At 41.1% G+C, this 24824-nt stretch overlaps 2 protein-coding genes across 2 annotated transcripts; both read right to left on the bottom strand.

Annotated features, from left to right (window-relative positions):
* Positions 1-492: 492 nt before the first annotated feature.
* Positions 493-24431, bottom strand: LOC139046531 (uncharacterized). Its single transcript, XM_070520229.1, has 3 exons — positions 24230-24431; positions 23200-23612; positions 493-2688 (listed from the first exon to the last, which is right to left on the bottom strand). The coding sequence occupies exons 1-3, from the start codon at positions 24429-24431 to the stop codon at positions 2569-2571; spliced, it is 735 nt and encodes a 244-aa protein (XP_070376330.1). The 3' UTR covers positions 493-2568.
* Positions 2684-3341, bottom strand: SERTM1 (serine rich and transmembrane domain containing 1). The gene has a single exon (XM_014862697.3). The coding sequence runs from the start codon at positions 3198-3200 to the stop codon at positions 2877-2879; it is 324 nt and encodes a 107-aa protein (XP_014718183.1). The 5' UTR covers positions 3201-3341; the 3' UTR covers positions 2684-2876.
* Positions 24432-24824: the final 393 nt, after the last annotated feature.

Below are 24824 nucleotides of genomic sequence, written 5' to 3'. Positions count from 1 at the left end.
ACTGTGCGAACATCACAGAGTGAACTTCCACAAACCTAGACGAAAGCAGCCTACTATACACCTAGGCTAAATGGTACTGATCTTATGAGACCGCCATTGTATACGCAGTCCGCTGTTAACTGAAACGTTGTTATGCGGTGCATGACTGTATATGAGACCCTTCCTCTGCCACAGGGTGTCCCCTTGATCATGAGAATCACCTGGGGTTCTTATTAAACATCCTGGTTCCTGGCTTCACTCCTGAGGTCTGTCTGTGGCCTAGGAACCTGCATATTTTCCAAGCATCCTGGCCACTCTTCTGATCAGGAAAGTGTGGGACTCATTGCCCTAGAGGGAGATGACCCTTACAGGGGTGGGGAGAGTCTGACATTTGGACCACAAATTATTGACCCTGCTTCAGAGAGGACACACAGGAAAAGAGCAGTGGAAAATCCTCCCTAGGAGAGAAGATTGTGGACCAGTCACGAAAACAACAGAGAAGAACCAGTCTTTCAGTAGGTTCTACTTCTTTATTTATAAGCCAGTCTTCCAACCTTTCTGAACTCCTTAAACAACGCAAATGCATCTCAAGTTGTACAATCTGTTATCTTGGCAAGCTTGTGATGACAAATCCCGTTTTACATCTTGGAATGTTGCTACTAATTACTCTGCTGAACCTTGACAGCAAGAACGATTGTGGCAGGCAGGGGAGGGGATGTGCCAGCAGACTCTTAAAAAAATAATTTTACTTCCCGAAGCCTTTATATCTCTTCCAGAAGGAAAGCGTATAAAGTCGCCTCTTAGAACAGACCCTACAGACTGTCCTGTTGTGTGGCAAACTTGTTCTTTTAGTTTTTAAAGTCACCTCCTCCATGCCCTCTCTTCCTCAGTAACCAAAATAGCACAAGATGAATCAAAAAGCAAAAGCGATAACATAGATGCCTCTGTACTCCTGTGTAGCTTTCACACAACTTTTCATTGGGAGTGTGTGAATGTATACATATATTCTGAGAATGTGTGTGTGTGTGTGTATGTACACACACATTCAGAGAATGCTAATAATGATCTAAAACAGGAGAGCTCTTCTAGTCCAGGATTTATACTGCACGGTAACTAACAGTCCCCTGGTAACACTGCCACTCTTTAATGGCAGCAGAGGCAAATTTTTCACTAATTATCCATTTTAGGGCAGCAACTCTGTGCAGGTCTATGGTGTTTGCGGACATTTTTGATATATAAATAGTCCAGTGTGGTGTGATTTAAGTGAGACTTATGGATTAACAAAAAGAAACCTTCTGATCCTCATTACCAGTCCTCATCTCTCTCAGTAGTTTAGAATGACAAAGATATACCCTGTAAGATGGTGGATTGTTTACCCCATTCCAGTTACTGGATAATGTGGCCACATGATCGAACCAGAGGGTGTACTGCAGCTCCACCACCTAAGTTTAGGAAACGTTTGGAAGAGGAGAGAGCCGGTTGCCATGGGAAGACAGGGGCATGTCGGTGGAGTGGGCTCCAGAGGCTGAATAAGTTCAGTGTTTATGCTGTGGGCCATTTACTTTTAAAATTAAATTAAAATTCTTAGTCTTAAGAAGCCTTAGTTTGCTTGCTTTGTTTTGTTTTTAGAGGCAGCTTGATTTCCTCCACATTCCATGTCTGTGCTCACTGCCTGCCTCATTTCATGGACAAAGGCCCTGAATTCGGAGGTGCGTGGCTGACCACAGTAGGGCGGCTCCCAGCAGCCACACAACTTGAGTGTCTACAATTTTTAATATAAACGCGTGTCCTGGAGTCCTTAGGCAGAGTATTATGTTAACATACAACAACTAATTATCAGCGTCATGTAACATTCATGGAGTATATAACAACACGTATATTAACAATTTAGTCTCTAAGTTTTGCAACCTAATGTGAGTGAACAAACATCTAACATCTCAGAGTTAATATAATTCTGCACTAAAATTATAAAGACTATGAAACTGAATAACGGAACATACTTGCATGACTGCTAGGAGTTATTACTGTATAAAACACAACTGAATGAATATTTTCCATATGCTTAATTCCTGCTGATGGAAATTATAGCTATAAAATAAAAATATCTCGGTGTCCCTTCTGGTGCTTCTCTTAGTAATAGTAACAGCAATTATCACAAAGAATTCCACAACTGTGGGGCCTTATGACTACAACATAAGTAGGAAAAAAACCCCAAGAGGCAGAAATACATTACAAACTGCATCATAATACATATTTGCCTAGCTATGAAAAATTAAACTCTTCCAAAACCTTTCTAAATATGACTTAATTCATCAATAAATGTGATTTCCACTTAAGGTGAAAATAAATAAACATTTAGCATATTTTCCTTCCAGTTTTAAAAATGTTACACATTAAATCTAAATTGACTCTTTTTTTAATTCGGTGTTTCCACTTTATCTTTTAAATACGGAAAATATCTTCTAAATAGTTTAGACTTAATTTTGCCAGGTTCTGCTGGCTGAGTCGGTTTCACGGTTTTGTAAGAGAAATGAAGTACAGAGTCCATATCCACCATCCACTGCGAGGTCCCCTCAGGTGACTTCTGCCTCAGGTGTCCAACAGAGTGGAATGAACCGACCGAGCTTGAAGAAGCCAGCTCTGGATTCCAGTGGTTTGTGTGAAATTCTGCAGCTCGAGGTTTGCAGGCATTTCTGTCAGCATCAGCTTCTACATTCACAAATGAAAAGCATCATGAGCAACAACAACAAAAAAATCAGGGGTGAAGGAGGAGAAACAGGCCTAATTAGTTGACAAAAACAAAAGGCTCATTTCTTTCATGAGGCAAAGGCTTCATGTGACATTTCCTGTGAGGGAAAACCTAAGCTCTGCAGCCTGCAGGGACTCTTCCATTTTCTTCACGATGAAAGGTTTGAGAAAGTGGACCTTTGAGAGGAAATACTACAGACTTCCAAATTGGTGAAAGAACTTCCGGCGTCGCTTGGGTACTCCGGGTAGGAGGAACTGGAGGAGATGATATTTTTGAGCCTCTGGAGGGCAATGATTAAAAGCAGAAGCAGAAACGCTAGAAGGCTGAGGAAAATGGACACATAGATGTAGACGTTTGACAGGTGGCCTGAGGACGGGTCCACCGATGTGGACAGGGATGTGGGAAACAGCTCAAGGAAAGTTCCATTTTCCACATTGCCCGAAAACACAGATGAAGAGTCAGGTTCAGACATTTTTATGGAGGGTAAAAGAATGAACAAGTGTATGAAAAGTCAAAGTTTCACACGGGGGTCAAAAAGGACAGAATCAGCATTTTTTTCATGAGAGCATCAGCAAAAATTGCAGGTAGTTAAATCAGCACAACAAAACTTCTTGGTTTTCAAACAAAGGCAGCAGGGGATCAGATGTCCATTGACACTGTGAAAACAAAACAAAACAACGGAGGGCATTATTCAGAAAAGATCACATTTAAATCTCATTTCTAGTTATCACTTCAGGAAGGCTTAATTATGAAATCCACCAGGGAGGGAGAAGAATGAAATACCTTCCTCAGGAACAAATCGTGTTTGTCTTTATATTACAAATGATGATAGAAAAACGAACTTTTATTTTATCTCCACAGCACCCTAGGTGCCAGGTTTCTCCAAGGAACTCAGGATAAAATAAAAAAGAAAATACATTTCTGATGCGCTCCATCTGCTGCGATTTCGACAGATGCTCCAAGTGGATGCTCGGAGAATAGGATCAAGAGAGTGAGCTCCAAACCGCCCTCCTCCAGAAAATTAATTCCCAGCATTCCGCAGCCCACCAGCACAATTCCCGACCCATATTTCCCTCTTGCACACTTTGGGGAATCACTGCACATGCACGTTTGCTTTCTTTGAACGTTTACAATTTGCTGATTTATTTATAAAAAGTTACCTCGAGATCAGAGGCCATTTCTTTGTATTTCTTTTCTCTTTGATCTACCTCCTTACGTTGTTCCACATATTTTAAACCTTGAATACAAACCTTCAGATTTACTTAGAAGAACAAAGGTTGGATTCCCTCTGAAGGGTAGAAAGAGGACCAGGTTTGCTGTCAAGAGACTTAGGTTTGAGGCCGAATTCCCCTTTATCTTTCAGAAGTTGGGCAAATTACCTACATTTTCTGAGCGTCAATTTTTTCATCTGGGAAATGGATGGCATCTACCCCATCTCCTCACTGTGTTATGCAGGGATCAAGATAACAGACATGGGAGCACGCTGTGAATTGTAAAGGGTTGGGCCAAAGTGAGTTTATTCTGTGTGTGTGTGTGTGTGTGTGTCTGGTGTGTTAACAGGTGCAGAGAAGGAATCATTTTCTCCAGCCAGGAGCAAAGAAATGCTCTTCGCCATGTTCGCTCTCCTACTGTGGTCCCTGTGAGGAAACTAGAGACAAAGTGGACTGAGGCGGGCAGGTGGCCATTGGGACACAGTGTGTTTCTCCAAGCTCCAGGTATGGGTGCAGTGTGTCCCAGACTCCCTCTCCTCCGTGACTGGAGAAGTCCCAGCTTGTTTCTGCCTAGGCCCCTAGCCCACTAAGTCCATGTTGGGGCGAGGGAAGCAGCCTGAGGGAACATGATCCATCCCTCCCGGTAGATGATTCTCTTTCTTCAAGTCCAGAAAAGACACTTTTCCTAGCTCTTTATGGGATTAGACCATTTTGTTGTAAATTTCTAAATCCCCTTGCCAGGTTGCAGTGAAATGCTCATGCGAAAACATCCACTCTGCCCTGGCTTTCCTTTTTCCTAAACTCTGCCCTGCCTTTTACCTTGGAAACTCGCCTTTCCCTTCCGTTCTCCAAATCTAATTAAGCAGCTGATTCTTTGAGGGGCTGACATTGGCTGCTGTGGCTGTAGCTGAACGGCACTAATGATCTCTGGGAAGGAGGGGACACTTCTGAGAGAGCTGTCCCTGTCCGGTGTCACACAGGCTAATGATCTTAGTGAGAGCCTCTGAGAAGGCCGCGGGCAGTGTCCTAGTAGCTCCTAAAATAATTTGACTCCTATTCTTCATTATGCTCTGCCTGGTGACTTTAATTCCATTAGACTACTGCGGGGTCCTAACAATCCTTAAAAAAAAGAATCATAGTAGGACCGCAAATGTGTTACACTGATTTGGCAAAACCTTGCCTTCTTACAGCATGTAAATGTCTAACTGTTCATCTTTACGGAAAATAGCCGCTTCAGAGGTAGCATGATGTACAGGAAAGAAAACTAGGACAGAAATCTCAGAGAATGAATCGGAGGATACATTCAAGACGTTCTGGTAAGACCTGCTAAATCTAGCTGCGGAAATTGAGAAACAAAGAAGCTAATTGATTTGACAAGAGAAACATATCTAATTAGAAGATAAGCGAGGACTTCAGGCCTCTGCCCGTCCTCACTCCTTCTACCACGTGGTCTCAATTTTCCTGCCCTTTGGTAGTAAGGATTTTACATCCTCTTTTTCTAGCATGGGCAAAGAAGGTAGGCACTATGCATTCTGTGTGTTCCTCACATAAACTACTCTGTAGGCAGGTAGGGCAGAAATCACTCTTCTCATTTTGTAGATGAGGAAACTGAGCTGCAGAGACGTTGTAATTTACTCAGGGTACACAACTATACAGTGACAGAGAAGTGACTGGAACCCAGGCCTGAACTGTGCTCTTAGTTTTCGCAAATACGGAAGGAAGAGAAAAATGACGAGAGTTGGGGAATTTTTGTCTGCTGCTTACCTTAGACAAGCTCACAGTTTAGTCTTGATATTTCAGTTTTCTTATTTGTATGATGATACTCACCTTTCCTACCTCTCCAGGAGGTCCTGAGGTAAGATGTGATAACATTCTCATAGTCATACTTAGAAAATTGTAAAAGACCATCCCACGTAAAGTGTCAGTAGACTGACAGCTCCTTCTGAATGCCTAGAAAGGCCAGAGGGACTTCCAGGTCTCTGCTGGTCCCACCGTCCGACACGTGCAGGTCATAGATTCAGCTGGAATTGGCTGATTTTTCTAGAGCCGCCGTCACTACTCAAATCTGTATCATTTTGGGGGGGTGGGACTGGAGGCACAGACAATGCCACCGGAGTATCGGCAATTCAGCAGCAGAGATCACAACTGGCCACTGGACCGCTCATTAAAACAAAGGTATCTCTTTACAGTGCAAATGTTCCAAGAGTACTTGTCACATCCTGAGGACTGCCATCTTTCAGACAAAAAGCCCACTGTGAGCTTCAATTGTCTATGGAGTATCTGGGGCTAAGAAGATTTGGAGATAACATCTGATCTTCCAAGTGGCCTTGGAAGAACGGTAGAAATGAACAAATGAAACCTTGTGTCCTTATTTGACATTTTACAATTAAATATCTTCTTTCAATATCCACCCCCCCCACAATATTTTTAAATTTAATATCATTTTCAGAATACTGCTTAATTTAAAAAGACAGATACACAAATTTCATTTCACTGTTCTACTCTGGAACAACAGAATACATGTACTGTTAGAGATTATTTTAATTTGATGACATTAATTCTTATTTTCTTATTGAAGTTTTAAAAACTGATAAATCTTCTTTCTCTCTGGTGAATGTTTTGACAGTCTATGTATAATGCTCAGGATGAGCCAAATTGTATGTGTTGAGGCACTGTGACAGTGTGACTGAGGCTGAAGTTGACACTGTGGAAATGAAATCAAACCCACATGTTTCAGGATGATGCTTCTAGGGCTGTTTCTCACAGACAGCTTAGGTTTAAAGAAAAGAAGAAAGAGACTTCATCTGAAATGCATAGCCTTGACCTGTCCTGGGGGCAGCACCAGCAGGCTCTCATTTCAGGTGGCACATAAAGCCACATGGGGATTGTGATGCTTTTTTATTGAGCCATTCTCAGAAAGTGATTTTTGAGAAAGTAAAAAGAAACAGCTGGGTCACAATAGTATAAATGAAGATCTGTGGGGATGTTTTGGCTCATGGTCAGCCAGCTTTCCCCGTGTCTCTTGGAATAAAAACCTGTGCTGGGAAGAACTCTACAAAAGGCAGTCACCTACTGAAGTGAGGAAGGGCGACGGGAAATCTCACCACGAGCCCAGTGGGGTGGGGAGATGGAGAGACGGTGTAGAAAGGGCAGACCTGGGGGTCTCTGGTTCCATGTCACTCCACACCATACCTCTCGGACTCCTCTGAAAGAATGGAAGCTTTCCTTCCTGCGAGAATTGTAAAGTTTTGGAAGAACAAAAGCATACTCTCGAGCATGTACCTTCATGGCTGGTAAAACGAAGAGAAGCTAACCAGCTCTCATCTCAGTTCTCTCACATAAGTAAAATCCCTGGTGGCCAGCCCAGGGGCGGAGCCTCTGCCATGGCCTGGACTTCTCCAATGCAATGGTGTCTAAAACTCAGCCTACAGTGAGCCTCAAATCTGGCACAGCAATTTCTGAGTTTCAGACCTTTATTCAAATACATTTCTATGTGAATAACAACTATTTGAAAGATTTTTTGTTGTGGAAAACTGGGACAAGCTGCTTTGTTCCCTTGCAGATGTTATTTAAGAGTGCCTTAGCTGTTAGGAGCTCGAATCAACACTTCATCATTATCAAGTCCTGCTTTGTCCTTCTCCAAAAGGTGGTCCTCCTAAACCATTAGTAACAATTTGATAAAGTATTAACCTGCCATGGGAAAATGTTTTTTCCAGTCTACAAAGGTAAAATTTGATATTATAATGTAATAAATAGTTTTAGATGATGTATTGGATCTCTTTCTCTGTAGAACACACAGAAACCACCATTACCAGAATCTAGAAGGGACCTTATCACATCTAGGCAAGGCTGTTTTTAATTTTACCTAAAAAATAGGGTGTTTTATTTAAGACCTTGAGCCATTACATTACAATTTGCATGATTATCTTCTCTTTAATGCTTTCTCTTTGCCTAATGGCCTTTTGGGTCATGCTGGAGGAAAGGAGGTAGAAGGTTGGTGCTGATAATAACATATTTCCCACTCACGCTTCTCTACATGTAAATCTTCACTTGCAATCAGTGGCCAACACCTACCCCTCAGCTTGCAATAATGAAAACACAGTTTATTATCTTATGTGCTAGCGTTATTCAAAGCTGATTCAGCTGTTCATCTATTTGCCTATTTGAGAACTGTGATTTCTTATCAATACAATATTTTGGGAGAGTAGAATTTTGTGTGAAAATGAGTAGAATCTCATTATGATTCTCTGTATCAGCCCAATAAAAAACAAAACCAAGTAAGGAAATAAACTGAGTCGATGTGCTATCAAATATTGAGTTTGAGAACCATCTTATGAGAAGAAATGTGGAGAGACAGAGATTCTGAATAATGCACTGGGATTTGTGGATCTGGACTGGATAGTGTAAGACAAAAAATTAAAATTAACAGTCCTCTTTACCCACTTTTCAAATGAATGATCAGAAAATATAATTAGAATTTTTTCATATTAAAGAAATGACAAAGTAACAGCTTGGTATCAGTGATTGATTGATTGATTCAACTTATTTTTGGTGAGGAAGATTCGCCCTGAGCTAACATCTGTGTCAGTCTTCCTCCATTTTCTATGTGGGATGCTTCCACAGCACGGCTGATGAGTGGAGTGGGTTTGTGCCTGGGATCTGAACCTGTGAACCCATGAACCTGGGCTGCCGAAGTGGAGAGCGTGGAACTTTAACCATTTGGCCACAGGGCGGCCCCCTACGTTAAAAATCAATTCTAGGGCAGGCGCTTGGGTTGCTTTGGATTCAGTCCAACCTCCTACATCTCTTTACGTTGGTGATGACTTTTATCTACCTGGATTGACCTCAGGCCCAGTAAATTACTTCCTCAGCAAATCATTAAATTATACTCAGAATACTTTTGTTAGACAAATTATTTTGTCCTAATTCATTAAAAATTAGTTATTCACATCAGCTATAATTCACAGAATATTCAGAATATATCTTTCTTGATATACAAAACAGTGTAGATTGAGTGAAGTCAAACAAAAGCACACAGAAGTCTTTCAAAAGGGAATATGAACATAACTTTTTTGACCATCTATCCTGTACAGCCTCAAAAGTAATTATAGATACGAGTTGCCTTGCATTTCTATAGCACTATTTTCCTGGAGAAATCAAAATATTATTATTAATCTATTTATTTTGGTGAGTGAGATTGGCCCTGAGCTAACATCTGTGCCAATCTTCCTCTATTTTATGTCGGATGCTGCTACAGAACGGCTTGATGAGCACTGTGTAGGTCCATGCCCAGGATCGGAACCTGTGAACCTCGGCCGCTGAAGCAGAGTGCGCAAACTTAACCACTACACCACTGGGCTGGCCCCAAACTATCATTCTTAATAAGCTTTTGCTATATTTTGCTATATTTACATTCCATGTGAAGCCTTTATTTCCAAATCACTGTCTTTGCAAGAATAATTATTTTAAAGTGCTACTTGCTCAGAATAAGATAGTTTAAATGGGTAATTTTATAGCTAAAAAGAAGGTTAAATATAAAAACCAGTTCTAGGCATAGCTTTTTCATGATCATTTTGTGATACTTAGAAAAGACCAAAGAGGACTCTCTCCTGCACTTTGGAGACATTGGACCCAACTTGGCTAACACGATTAGTTCAAATCAAAATGAGAAAAGTAGCAACTTAAAGGTGAAAGGAAGCATGAACTGGTGAAGAAGTAGCAGAAAAATGAAAGCCACTTTTAGGAAGTGGAAGAAAAGGTCATTGGCTAAATACGTGATGTAAAGAAGAAAACAAACACCCAGAGAAATAATGACTTGAAGATCATAGCCAAGGTTGAAATGAATCAGTGGGAAGAAGGAAGGTAAGAAGCAAGAATGGCCTTTCAAGATGTTACAGCATTTTTAACGAGGGCTTTCAGCTTCAATTCACTCCCTCCACCCAGCTCTGATCATTTCCAATATTTTAGAAGTGTATTAAGAAAAACATTTTTTATTCTTGGAGCAGCTATTATTGGTTAAATCGTAGCATTAGTATACAAAAACGCTTGCTTTTTTTTAATAAGACTAGACACGTTTTTAAAACCTCTCATTAAACCATGTTCTAGTAGAAGAATGGACGGTGTTTTCTCCTTTCCTGTTGTCTCTCGTCTGTCTCTATAGTTAATTTGTATATAATATATTTTTTGTCCAATCAGGAAATACTCATAACAGTCTCCTTACAGACTAGGATATCTTGAAAGATTTTGTTCTTGTAAACTTCATTTTGTGACTGTCGTAAATCTTTTTTTTTTCCCAAACCTTTACAGGTAAACCACAGGGTATCCCTAGTCTACTCTCTCAGGCTCCAGGGACCTGTGGGTGCCTCTAAAACTGCTCTAAGGGAATGAGAAAGAGCATGGAAATTTGGTTTCACCATCACCACCTGATGAAGTCCATCCTAAATTTAAACAGCTTCCTCAGAAGTGGGCAGTCATGGGCCATTCGTGCCACTCAGTATATTAAAAGGAAAATGTGAGATTGTACCACTCCCTACCAATGCCACTCTTTCTCTTTTTTGTTTCTACTGCTACTTCCCTCTTTAAATAGATATATTCCTCAGTTCATGGCTTATTGTCATCATTGATCCCATTCCTCATTCCTTTCTTTCCATTCCTCATTCCTCCACCTCCCATAGGCATCCAGGCTAATGTGTTTAATGAAGACCTTTCTGCTTGTATATGTTTCTGTAAATGCCTATTGTTGATCTGTGTGCATTTTCTTGTAAATTTTCACTTGCCTTAGAAATGTTCAATTTATAAGAACAGATATACAGTAAATATTGCATTCACTCCATAACTTAAACCCCAAACTTCATTTCCACTTAAAATATCTTGATAATTGAGGCACAGGGAAGAGAGGAATATAAATTATCTAATATATCCAATTCTGTAATTTCATACATAAGAATACGCCAAAAACTAATAACCATTCTTTATGCATAAAATCACATGTACAGGTACAATTAGAAAAAAAAAAGTGATGACACAGGTTGTCTGAAATGAACTTCAGTATTAGCAAATTAATTAAGCAGGCCACTATTTATACTATCCATCTCTATTGACAACTACAGTCATGTATTTGTTTAAACTAAAGTGGTTTATAGCCTATTCCTTAAAAATTTATTGGACTATCACAAGCAAAATGTTTAACAATTTTTCCCATCAGGGATTCAAGCTCACAGAGTCTTCCACATGATGATATTTTTAACACGGCATATCAGTTACTTGAATTAATGAACCACTGTCCCTCATAATACAACTACAAATAGAACCTTAATTGATTACACAGTGTGTAAATTGCCCATCTCTTCTGGATATTAGCCCAATGTTCAGCATAACATATACATATGAATTTTGCTAAATAAGTTCTGTCATTCTTCCAGTCCTCCATGGCTGACAGTCAAAGTATGATGACACTTTCCACAGTTAAATGGGTATTTAAAAAGAATAATGCTTAATAATTGGCAGCTTAGGCAGGCTAAGTTTTGGATACATCCAGTTTTGGCCATATTACATCGCTCAGTAGTCAGTTGAATACCCAGAGGAAAAAAAGTAGGAAGCAGATTTCAAAATTTATCTAATGCAATGCAAGATCCTTGGACCAATTAAAAGAAATAACAGCTTTGTTATAAAGGACATTAGTAGGACAACTGGGGAAATCTGAATATAGACTGTACATTAGATAATTGTAGTATATCAATATGTCCTAAGTTGATAAAGGATAATATTCTTGTTATTAGGAAATATATATTTAAGTATGTAGTTGTAAGGTGTCACAACAACGGCAACTAACTCTCAAATGGTTCAACGAAAATAAAAAAATAAGTACATACACATACAGAAAGAAAGGCGATAAAGCAAATGTGTCAAAATGTTAACAATTGGTTAGTCTAGTTAAAGAATATATAGGTGTCTATTATAATTATTCTTGCAACTTTTCAGCAGTTTTGGAATTTTTCAACATACAAGTTGAGGAAAAAATTATTTATCCCCAAGGATATTAAGAAAATAAGCTTGGTATAATATGCAGTAAGTCAGCCAAAATGTTAAAAGCTTCTAAAGAAATACAATGATAGAAGCCTGATTCTTCAATGGGCATTGGAAAAGTTCAAATATTTGCTGTTACCATCATCTCATGATGCCCATAATCCACAGGTACTGGAGGTGAAGCATCAGAGGATGAGTTAGAGGAAGTTTAATATGCCCAAGAAACCGGATCCTGGGAGATAATGTTGGTGGGAGATAATGCCTGAAGACCAGGAATGGTGACTCGCCAGCCAGCTTATTCATGACTTCACTCCGGCCACCACCCACTGGTCTTAATCTCAATCCGGCCTCCAGGATCATGGAATCCAGTTAGGTTCATCTTACATCATCAGTCATCTTCAGAGGCAGCCAAGAACATCTCTCCTGCAGTTTAAATACCCAGGCAAAGGTTGGGGCTTTGCAGGCATCTCAAGTCAAGAGACATTAGTTTTCTTTCTTTTTTTTTTTTAATTGAGATATAATTAAGATGTAACATTATATTAGTTTCAGGTATATAATATAATGATTTGATATTTGTATATACAGCAAAATGATCACCACAATCAGTCTAGTTAACGTCCTTCGCCATACATAGCTATAAATTTTTCCTTGTGATGAGAACTTTTAAGATCTACTCTCAGCAACTTTCAAATATACAAGACACTCCTATTAACTATAGTCACCATATTGTACATTATATCTCCATGACTTATTTCTTTTATAACTGGAAGTTTGTACCTTTTGACCACCTTCACCCATTTCACTCCCCCATCCCCCACCTCTGGCAGCCACCAATCTGTCCTTTGTATCTATGAGCTTGTTTTTTGTTGTTGTTGTTCTACAAGTAAGTGAGATCATATGGTATTTGTCTTTCTCTGTCTGACTTATTTCACTTAGCATAATGCCCCCAAGGGCCAAGAGAGAGCAGCTTTTTAATGAGGACTGATGAGTAGGTGGACTCTTGGGAAGCTCACTGACAATTCACAAAAGCCAATGAGGTCCAGGTTCCACATGGGGAGTGTAGGAGACAGCAGCAGCAAATAAACCAAGCACAAGCGGGAGATTTTATTTAGACAGCAAGTGTCAAACAGCAAGTTCCGCAGGTCGAAGAACTCACACTCCTCACAACTCTTAAACTAGCAACCACCTCCGTGATCACCCTGGTTTGGCTGAGTCCTCTAGTGCGGCAAGAGGCTAAACCCGACCACACGAACTCTCCTATAGTCCAGGGTCAGTATCTTTTGAAAAAGGGGTGAATAAACAATTTAGAAATTGAATCTAGTCATTGCAAAATGCAGTTGCAAATGAAAAAGTAGGGAGCATTGATATCAATCGTGCTTTTCCCCAGTCATCACCAACTATATGACTGAGGATTTGGGTAGGTACCCTAAAATGACGAGAACCAGATGAGGCAGATTTTAGACCGAAAAGAGGACATCACGTCCTTCATCAGGAATGCACGTTCCCATGTGGGATTTCCCGAGGTCCTGCTAATCCTTGGTGTGAAGGGAGCAGCAGAGCTTACCTTAACGTGAGCACTCTCTCTCTCTCCCTCAGGTAGCACAGTGAACTCAAAAGTCTGGCAAATAACGTGGAACAAAATGATATGGCAGGCTATCAAGTGTGGGAGGAAATCAAGTCCTCAGCAGCCTGTTGTCATTTTAGATAATGACTCAAGAACAGAATCTGTCAAAGACAATAAGGAAGCAATGGACAAGTAAGGACTCAAATTCTCCCAGAATGTATCTCAATTTAAAAAGGTAAGGAGGCAAAATTGAAAAATAATTAGGAACTAGGAACTACTTGTAGGAAACAGTCTACCACACTGGTGACCTATATAAAATAGTTATACATTCTTTTAAAAATATAATTAAATATGGTTTTATTCAAGGAAATGGTGAATATTTTTTATAGAAGATTTAACTGACTTTGCCTTTGTCGTTTTCCAGGGTCGAGCTCTTCACCGTACTCTTTAAGAGTGTGTGCCTTATGCTTTTTAATTCAGTTGTAGGGATAGCCTTGGTCAAACACATTCACACGTCACTCGCTACTCATATCTGGGCTTAGTTCTCTTTTATTTCAATCGTGTGTAATGGGATGTAGGGGGCACCTCAAGCCAGAAAGTGGTGGGAAGTAGAGGGGAGGGAAAGAGGGTGGTGGGACATCCCCAAGTCATTGTGGAATGGGAACATGTCTTCAGAACATGATAGGCAGGGGACAGTAAACCCAGGATGCTTGTGTAGGAGACAGAACGTCCAGACAAACCAGTCTGGGAAAATAACAACAACAACACGAACGATAGTAGTTGATATTTATTAAAAGCAGAAGCTAGTTTTCTATGTGTTTGTGTGTGCGTGTGCATGTACATGGTACATGTGTATTTTCTCTAATCTTCACAACTCTGTAAAGTAGTTATTATTATCCCTCACCTTTCTTTAACGATGAGAAAAATAAGAAACAGAGAATTTAAAAGCTTGCCCAAGGTCACCCAGCCACTTAGAGGCAGGGCTGGAATTCAAATCTATATCCTTATGTCTCCAAATTCCACGTTCATTACATTCCTTCTCTCCAGGGAGACCGAAGGTAAAAGAGGGATAAATTCAAGACTTGTGGTCATTAGTGCTGTTCACACAACGTCGCTGCCATTCCTTCCTCCTTTCAGGCATGTTGCAGGACTCCATGTTCCCACCCTCTCTGAATTTAGGGTAGCCATATGACTTGTTTTGGCCAGTGAAAGCTGGGAAAAGTGACTCGTGTCACTTCTGGGTAGAAAATGTAAGACCCAGTGTGAGATGTGCCACACCCCTTCCCTCTGCTGCAGTAACTGTGTAAGCACAGGGCAGCTTCTGTCAGTCTGGGTTCCTGGGTGACCACAGTGAGTGCCTTCACCCCTTGTTGGCCTGATTAATACTTAGTGTGAACAATGACTAAACTCCTGTCATTTTAAGCCACTGAGATTTTTGGCTTATTTGCTATTGTGGCATAATCGACCTTCTACTGATGGACATAAGATCTTACTGTATTATGGCAGCAGAGGTTATGATGGGTATTCAAGAAATTGACTGCAAAGAAGTCAAATTATGAATAACTTAGAGTTGCAAGAATTGTACATGTAAACTATTAAAACTCCCTTTGGCACTGGCGAGAAAGAAGGTCGTAAAGGCTGTTTTGATTAGTTTTAATTTCGTACAAGAGTGAGGTCTAATGGGATGAGAATTACCTACTGGTTTGGCCAAAAACACTTTCCATAACAAGCTGGAGCATGATAAGATGGTACTGTATAAGGCGAGTTCTGACCAGCTGTCACTTAAACATGCAAATGGTTTCAAGTGGGGATAGGTGAGTGAAAAGCAATATATTAAGACTGACACTTGACCCCAAATGGAAAAAACAACTCATTATACAAGTAATATGCCAGTGGTATCACCTTCAGTTAAGAAAAACTATATTCTTTGATGCATTCAATTATTCATTCAACAACTACTTGTTAACTATGTACTACATAAAGGAAGGTGATAAAATATTATCACTATGTGTGTGAGTTTAATGCACAGTTTTTGTAATGACCATCTTGAGTAAGAAATCTAAAAGGCCTCTCCTATGTTATTGTCCAAATCATACGTTCCATACTATCTGGCCAGAGGTTACTTTTCCAGTCTCATTTTTCCCATTGTCCTTAAGACTGGTGGTTTAGGCATATCAAACTGTCCTCAATTTCTCAAAGTTTTTTTAAAATACTTATGTTTAATCCTTGCATTTACAAGTCTTCTCCCTAAATCCACCTAAAATCCAATTTGTTCATCCTTCAAGACTCTACTCAAGCCTTCCCTCCTCTGTGTCATCCAGTTATTCATTCATATATCTCTACCTACTTTCTCTATACAAATTTCTGTCTCCTTCCTCTGCATTCTTATGATATTCTCTATAATTTTCTACACTAGCATTTCTCATATTTTATTATAACTATTATATTTCTTTACCTGTTGGTCTGCCTTTATAGACTGAACTCCTGGAATAGAGGACTAATGTTTCATTTATCTCTGTATCCAAGAACCAGCACGGTGTCTGGTATAAAGGTTCTCAATAAGTATTTGTTGGATGGTTGCATGAATGAAAGAACAAAAGAATAAAGAAACTTGAAGCTTCTTGGAGAGGTAGTCCATATTTGTTTTATTTTCCTTTTTTTTTTTTTGAGGAAGATTAGTCCTGAGCTAACATCTGCCACCACTCCTCCTCTTTTTTGCTGAGGAAGATTGGCCCTGAGCTAATATTCATCCCCATCTTCCTCTACTTTATATATGGGATACCTGCCACAGTGTGGCTTGACAAGCGGTGCCAAGGTCCACACCCAGGATCTGAACAGGTGAACCCTGGGCCGCCAAAGTGGAACTTGCAAACTTAACTGCTGCACCACTAGGGGGCCCCTATGTTTTCTATTTTTAGATGCACAATAATATTTGTTGAATGAATGAATAAATGATCTTGTATAAAATCATATCAGTTAGTTAAATGGTAAGTACTCAAGAGTAAAGAATAATGATGAACACTCACTAAATTTTATAAATATCTTAGCTATGGCAATAAAATTAATAATTTCAGAGCAAACTCTGACCACACTTTTTATCAAGAAATTGTGTCTTTAACAATATTTAACAAAGATTTCATCTAGTCAAGTGTCCATCAGGATAAAAGAAGAAAGGACGGAGGAATCTGCTGTAAATATTGAAACACATTAGGGTGAACATAGATGGGGAGTTGTAAGAAATGTATTCTGAAGAGCATGATAAAAATCAAAAGAGAGTTTATGATACTGAGTCAATGAAGATATGACTGAATGTGAAACAGGATGCATTGTTTTTAATTTAAAGTGTCCTTTAAGTTAAACTCCATGATAATCTTATCCTTTGAAAATTACCAGGTCTTTGATAATCACAACCCTTGTCACTGTGGAAATAAAAAAGGTCAAGGACAATATTCACTTTCTGATCATTTAGGGGGAAGGGCTATTATAATTCACTACAGTCAGGAACATCATACACCATGGTACTCTTAATCACTCCATCTCAAGGATAAACTCCCTCTACCAAAAAAACCCTCCCAAACTTCAATAAAGAATTAGCACAGAAAAATATAATATTTACACTTTTATACATTTCTCAATTTGACTACAAAGTCCCACAATGGAGATCAATGCTACTCAAAGTAGCCACTTGGCTCCCTCAGGGATATGTTGGTTAGAAGTCCTTGTGAGACGAGGAGCTTGCAAAGCACTGCTTCCGTCATCAAGAAAGTCTTGCTACAAAAAAGAAAAAAAGAAAAAAAATCCAGCTAAATTAAAAAGTGTGCTTAGAGCCTCATTTGATTTACATTATGGCTCAAGTTCCATGTCTCATGCTGAATGAGCAACGAACAATTCAAGGGCTGGCCCTGGTGCACAGACCATACTTTGAGAATGGAGCAGCATCCTGTCCAGATCACAGCCATGGTGATGGGGGCAGTGACATCCTAAGCTGTGTCATGCTAGGAAACTAATCCAAACCTCAGCTTCTTAGAAAAAGAATGAAAGGAATGAAAACATGACCACAAAAGAAACAAATGTTTTCTCTTCTCATCCATTGTAGAACTAACTTATAACATTTATCATGTATCTAATTTATTCCTTCTTTCGTTATGGTCCCTGTCAATAGTAACTTTCCTCTATTAAAAACAAAAAACAACAAATCAAACAATACCAAAATAAAAACCAAATAAGTAACAACAACAACAACAAACGGAAAATATTTTTCATAAAATTGCAGAGCTGGAGGTCCTTAAAAATCAGGAAAGCGAAGTCTCCAAAAATTAAGTAAATTTTGAAAGTCATTGTTTATACTCCTTCAGAAAAGGATGGCAGAAGGAGACAGCTGGTGACAGAAACCACAAATTGGGAGCCCAGGACTCCTTTTCCAACTCTAAATTCACCCATAATCAGAGCTGAGCTGGGTGGCCAACAAGAGGAAATCAGATGAAAAACAAGTTACTCAGTTTCTTTTGTTATCCAAAGGGTAATTCATCATATGATTCAAAATATGTGCCATGCAAGGTCCAATGGACAAATTTGAGACCAAAATTGATGGGGGTAATAAAGAGATAAGGGGACAGAATAAAGAATCTTGGAAATTGATTCTGTTGAATCAGTCCAACTTTGTTGGCAAGGCGTCTTTTTGAAGGTCTGAGATTCATCCATCAGTATTCCATCGTCAATCTAAAATGCATAATGCCCTTAATCTAGCAGTTGACTCATGAAAACTGAGGTCAACAAAGTCACCAAGGACTCTCATGAGGAACTGTTAAATGATTGGCTGCCAAGGTATATGAGGGGCGTGAAGGAGGGTGTTGGCAAACACTGGGTTCCGTTCACATGGGTGTGTACAAACTAAACACATAAATCGTAAATTATATACTCATGCCCTGTGTAGTTTCTATATTAATATTAAACAAAAATGGTTTTTTAAGGGCAAAAAAAGTATCACCTGCCAGGCATATAGAAGATACTCTGGGTCACAGTAGGGAATGTCTAGTACTTGTTGGATGAATTATTTGAGTGCTTTCCTTTTTACCCAAAAATGTATGGCATTTGTAGGCTAACACTATAAATAATAAATTCTGAGAATTTACCCTATGGGAAAAAAATCAAACAAATTTAAAAGGCACATGCACAAAGATGTACTGTGTAGCTAAATACTGGAGCTACCAAGATGTCCATGAGTCGAGGATTGGTTGAGTGAATGATAGAAGAGTCATACAATGGAGGATTCTGATGTATTACTATATTTCCTAACGTGGAAAGATGCTGGTCATGCATGGCTAAGTAAAAAAGCAAGCTTCAGAATAGCACATAGTAGGATTCCACTTTTGTAAAACAACAGTTACTAGCACTGCTGCTACTACTATGCACGCATACACAATTTTAGGGGCGTGCAAAAGCACAACAAAATAAAACCAAATTAAGCTAAACTAAACTAAACAAGAGGTTATGCACCAAGCTGTTAATACATGTTTTTGTTAGTCGGTGATTATGAGCATGTTCATATTCTATTTCGTGCTTGTCTATATTTGAATTTTGATACAAAGCACATGCGTTGTTTCACAACCAGTAAAAACAGTAAAGGTATTTTCACTAAGAAACAGAAATAAAACTTAATTATAGTATATGCAGTGAAAATGCAACTGGTTTTTAAGCCCAGAACTCTTCCTCCTCCTCCTCCTGTTTTTGTACTGTATACACTTGACACATATCTTTGAAATGGTTCATATGTATCTTTTCTTTCAAAGTTTAAGACTCTCAGGCTGAGGCCAGAAGGTCAATCTGCCCAATAGGGTTTAATTGTACTTTGTATTATAGTGACATTTTACAGAAGGTGGTTAATGTTCTATTTAAGAAATGGGAAGAGTAGATCCCTCTGCTGTAATCTTGGCCACAGAGAAATTGAAAGTGACTAAGAACCAAACCAGTTTAATTGGCAACAGTTGATAGATTACCAGGTCCTTCTAATCAGTACCAGACTACTGTAGCAAATTAACCAGGAAAACTGCCATTTTGGCTTCCTCTTGGGAGCAAGTCTGTACGTTGAATGTTCCCTGAATGAATTGTCTGTGTTTTAACGGTGCTTTCTTTGAGTCATCTTCCCGTCTTTTTGAAATTGAAACAAGTTCTTACAGCCACCTATCCTTCTGTTTCCCATCAAAAATTGTATTTGTGTCTGTTACCTTCTTAAGTTACCCTTTTTTATTTATTTTATTTATAATACCCAACTACTACAGGTTTGCAATTTCCAGATTGTTTCACTATTGTCTATAACCATATCAGCATCAACAATCAAGCCCGTAATACAAATTGTACATCTGGACTGACTGATTTCTCATCTTAATGTAACTTAATAGATGAGAACTTAAATGTTAGGAACTCAAGAAAAATTAATAACAGTCTATCCTGTTCCTGATATGTATTCAGAGCTTTGAAACAGTATTGGCACTGTTTTGGCTAGATCGTGCCATTTCTTGCTTACAGTTCCTGTTAAATTGTATGTGGTTACTTGACTACTCAGAATCTCCATCTTTTGTTGTTGTTGCCAAAACTTAGTAAAGGCTAATGACTATTTCCTGGTTTGAAATGTGAACATGAGCAAGGACCCTATTCACAAGCAACTCTTGAAGGAGGTATTCTGTGTCACGAGACCAAGCATCTCAGAAAGCTATATCCCATGGACACATTTACCACAAATCAGAATCACAACATGAAAGGGCCCCATAAGTCAGCTTAGTAGTCCACCACCCTGCATCTGAAATGGCCACTGAATACACAGATGGACTTCCTGACTCTACATCAAAGGCTGGGCCCCATGCGCGTAACCCGGGCACTTCCGTCTTAAGCCTCTGGCAGGATTTCTCTAGGTACATCTGTTGGCTGAAAGGAATACTGACCACTCACGCACTGAGTTTGAGCTTCCTCGTCGTTGGGTTCCCTATTCTATTAACTAACTTAAAGGCTTTCCTATTTTTTAGCTGTCATTATGAATAATAATGAAAGTCTATAAGCCTGTGATGCTTTATATTAGCATAGTAATATAACAATACAATATGCTCCACACATATCTATTTGAGGAAAATGGCATTCTTCTGCAACACTATTTTTGGCTTCTAGTTTCATTTAACATATGTTTACTGAATGGCTCATGGGTGCCAGGAGCCAGGGAAGTGGGACCTACACAGTGCCTGATGTCAAGGGCCTTTCAGAAATGTATTTTTCCAGGTCCTTAAATTACTATTTTAAAAACCCAAATGAGCAAAACACAAACAATGAGCCATAATTTTATTTTTTGCTTCTCTCTAATAACCAATTAAATATGAAAATGCTTATACAAACTCTACAAACTTAAAAAAAGCAAAAGAAAAAAAATTAGGATATTAAGTACAAGTGCAGAGAGAAGAGTGAGCCCAGAGAAGAAGGGATGTTATCAAATGGGCTCAGAGTTGATCTAGAATAGAAGTCAAGCCAGAGCATTCTGCCTGTGATGGGTTAATTCATCATTCTTAGAACAAATGTATGACTCCAACTTTACTAAATGATTAGTATTATTAATCATTCTCACCAATCAGCTCTGTCAACCTTTATCCGTCCTCGTTAAAAAAGAAAAAAAAGGAAAGAAACTTAGAAAACCTGCAAACACACCCTCTGATGGATCTGACACCACACGCCATCACCCCATTCTTTTCCTCTGCATCCCTGACATCCTTGTGAACATCACAGACATCCAGTAAAATCTGTTGACTCCAACTAGCCCAGAGCAGGGAAAATAAAATAGATCTTACCTTACGTGAGGCTTCCTTAATGAGAACCATGAACAAATGTATGTTGAGCTCTTCATAGCACTTTGCCTTATGTAGAGGATCAAAAATAGTAAAGAGTAAGCCAAATAAATAATACGCCTCAAACCCAAAACACAAAAATGGAATACCCCACCCATTTTCTGGAACTTAGTATTCCCAGAATACTCCTGAGGTTGGCAGATGGTTCTCCATTTCCACAATGCCCAGCATTTGAAGAGGACTGGGACATGCCCTGTGGGAGTGGTGTCGATGCAACTCAGTTACAAGGCATTCTCAACAACGAACACTTCAAAAAGCCATTTGCATTACGGATCAACTACGTGGCGATTACAAAGGCTGCAGGTGTGTGGTGGTGAGTGGGGACAAGATGCCTTTATATTCAGCAAAATGAAGCATTTCAGTCACAAAACGTATTTAAGAATCACAAATATACTATAACACTAGACTACTTGCACAATTTAAGCTAATTAAAGATCATCCTTTTTTTTTTTTAAGGAGGGTACATTGGGCTACAAAACTGCATTAAAAGGTAGACCTTCTAAGAAAAGAGTGTCACTTATCTTGCCTCTTTTTCTATTGATAAACTGTTCTCTGACAATGAATCTGGAAAATCTAAAGAGAAAAGCACCAAAAAGAAACAGCTTGGGGAGTGGTCCCTCGGATCTGCCCCAGGACATAATCGTCGCCCATTTCCCGCCCTTTACACCTGAAGTACGGACCGAACTAGATGCAATGGTTTTGAGACGTCTGGAGCCATTGGATCCCATTATCCACAACAAAGAAAGCCCTAAGTACTCACAAAATTCTCCGAAGGAAATTTAACGTGCAAAGGAAATAAAGGACATCAAGAAATAGACGCTGTCTCTGGAGTCTGACACCAAACCCAAGCCCGGCGGGGACCCAGGCATCTGGCAGTGGAAAGCACGCAGGTACAGTCACTAAACCTGGTCCTCAACAAGATGTTTTTGTGAATGAATAGGTCCTTCTGCCACGCCGAGGAGGGCACATCACACACCTCTTTCCTAAATCGGAACTCAAACAATTTGCCCATAATCCACGCACCTCGACAGGGAAACGCAGGATTCCAGCGTCTCAGCAGAGCCGGGAAAAGGGGAAGGTGGCCGGTGCGGTTTCCTACAAGGCTTTCTGGGAACTCGGGAAATCACTGCTGGGAAACGCAAGTGTCGGGCGCCAAGTAAAACTTCCCCGGGTTTGGAGTCACCCAAAACGAGTGAAAAGGTTCACGCGAGTACCAAAAGGTGCAAAGCAGGCAGTCGTGCGCGGGGCGAGTCCCCAGGAAGGGACGAATGACCCTAGAAATCCAGGTAGGCGTAAAACAAACACAAGAATGACTGCACACACCACAAAGGCAGCAACAAACAGAATGCACCTAGAAACACTCTGCAAAGTGTCGAACTGCAAAGTGTCTACACTTGCACGGAGAATCAATCTTTGCAGCGGCGGACGAGAGGGCAGATCTTCCCGGTTCCCTGTGTCCGGGACAGAAGCGGGTCATCCCGAGGCCAAGGACACTGCATAGCCCCGCGAAGTATTCCCGAGAATCGGAGAGCCAGGATGCGGAGGCTGCTGGGGGCCGTAAGAGGGCGGCCGGCCGCAAAGGGGATAGACTCGGGGGTGTCCAGGGAAGCAGCCAAACCTCTGCGAGCCGGGGAGAGTCTGGGAGGCGGCTCCCGAGGGAGCGGAGCCTCCGAGATCCAGGCGGCCCCAGGCGAGGAGTCAGGCGCCCCTCGCAGAGAGCGAGCCCACTCCCAGCGCTCGGCACCCCGCGCGCCCCCGGCTCCCCACTCCTCTGCCTCCGTGACTGACCTGCGAGTCCGGACGCGCCGACCTCCCGGACTGCGCTCTGGCGCTCGGGTGGGACGGGGACCGCGCCGAGCTCCTCGAGGGCGTCCGCGTCTCGGCGAAGCGCGCCCGCGGAGCCGTCCGCGGGAATGCCGGGCGCAGGGGCGGGCAGCGGGCGCAGCCCGAGTGAGCCTGTGGCCGCCGAGCCGGCCGCACCGCGCGTCCTCCCTCCGCCCCTCCGGTCAGCACAACCAATGGAGGCGGGCGGGCCCACTCCCCGCCGGCCCCCAGCCGCTGCTCGGGCGGGCGTTTGGCGCTAGGACAGCAACTCGGCTCCCGCGAGGGAGGAGCTTGCGCCGGCGTTGGAAAATCCTGGAGGATGAGGAGGCGTTTACGCAGGGAGCAGCATCTGGGGAAGGCAGGTGTGGCGCCGTTAACTTTTGGGGGGTGGGAGGGAATGGGGGGAAAGAGCAGCTTCTTTGGGGGCTAAAGGGCCTCTTTCTGCAGACGAAAGCAACTACTTTCTGCCAAGTTTCTTCCCCACTTACATCTTTATGAGTCCCTCTCAGCCCCCAATGCGAACCACGAGCCCCGGTGCATCATAACTAGCCCAGCTCTGAGTTGCGTGGGGGCATCGCCCCATCCTATGACGAACTTCACCTCAGACATCTCTCCTTCAGCGCTTCTCTGCTTTCCCCTCTGAATCCTCTGCCAAATCATCAGATGAGTTGAATAGGTTTGCAGTTTCTATCACTGCCAGGGAGGCAATCATAAAAGTCCCTAGTAGGTAACTGGCTTAGAGAGAGCCAGAGATCATCAAAGAACTCTGGAAAGGGAGCCTTTAACAGATATGACTAACTTCGGTTACTAATCAGCCCTGTGACCTTCACCCAGTGACTCTCCATCTCTGAGTTCCTGTTTTCAAGTGGAATGGGAGGCATGGATCATTTGATGTCTGAGGTCTCTTCCACTCTGACATTCAACAATCCTATTGGCTCTCTGGCCTGTGCGGCACGCGAAGAGCTCAGCCCCTGTGAAGCATCGGTATAGCTACCTTTTCCTCCAGCGCCTGCTTCTCTCCGCCCTGCCCTTCGGCTTTCACCCGGAGATCCCTCCACCAACGGCCGGGAAAGCAAATCATGCAAATCGATACAAAAGGATGCTGCCCAAGTCTGAGACCATTTAGACTTGCACAGATAATGCCACCCACCAGTGCCCAGCTCCTGGGCTCCTGGGATCTTGTTAGTTGTGTTCATGTTCAGTGGTTCTCCAGGTAGGGACAGACGGGGGCATTTGGTTTAATTCTGAGGCCCCCTTGGTAAGTGAGCAAAGGCTCTCTGTCGCCCCCTTCCTTCTCCAGGGAATTGTGGGTGTGTGTTACTCATTTCTACGTGAATCTTTCTCTATCTGATCTCGAATACAGGACAGTGGAATGAGCTGCATTGTCAGGAGGGCGGATTCAGAGACCTGCTTCTCTCCCAACACTCTTATATTTGCATCCTAAACTTCACTGTTCACATGCCACTTTCGTGAGTTTTGTTACATCCGTCTATGCCTTCTGTATTGTGTACTGGATATTTTACCTTAGATTTTTACCTAGCCTCACCATAAGCAATAATATCCATGGAATCATTCATTTAATTATATAT

The sequence above is a fragment of the Equus asinus genome, chromosome 11, assembly GCF_041296235.1.
Source record: "Equus asinus isolate D_3611 breed Donkey chromosome 11, EquAss-T2T_v2, whole genome shotgun sequence".
NCBI classification, from domain to species: Eukaryota; Metazoa; Chordata; class Mammalia; order Perissodactyla; family Equidae; genus Equus; species Equus asinus.
The sequence above is the reverse complement of the archived record's forward strand: the minus strand, read 5'-3'. Positions and strand labels throughout refer to the sequence as shown.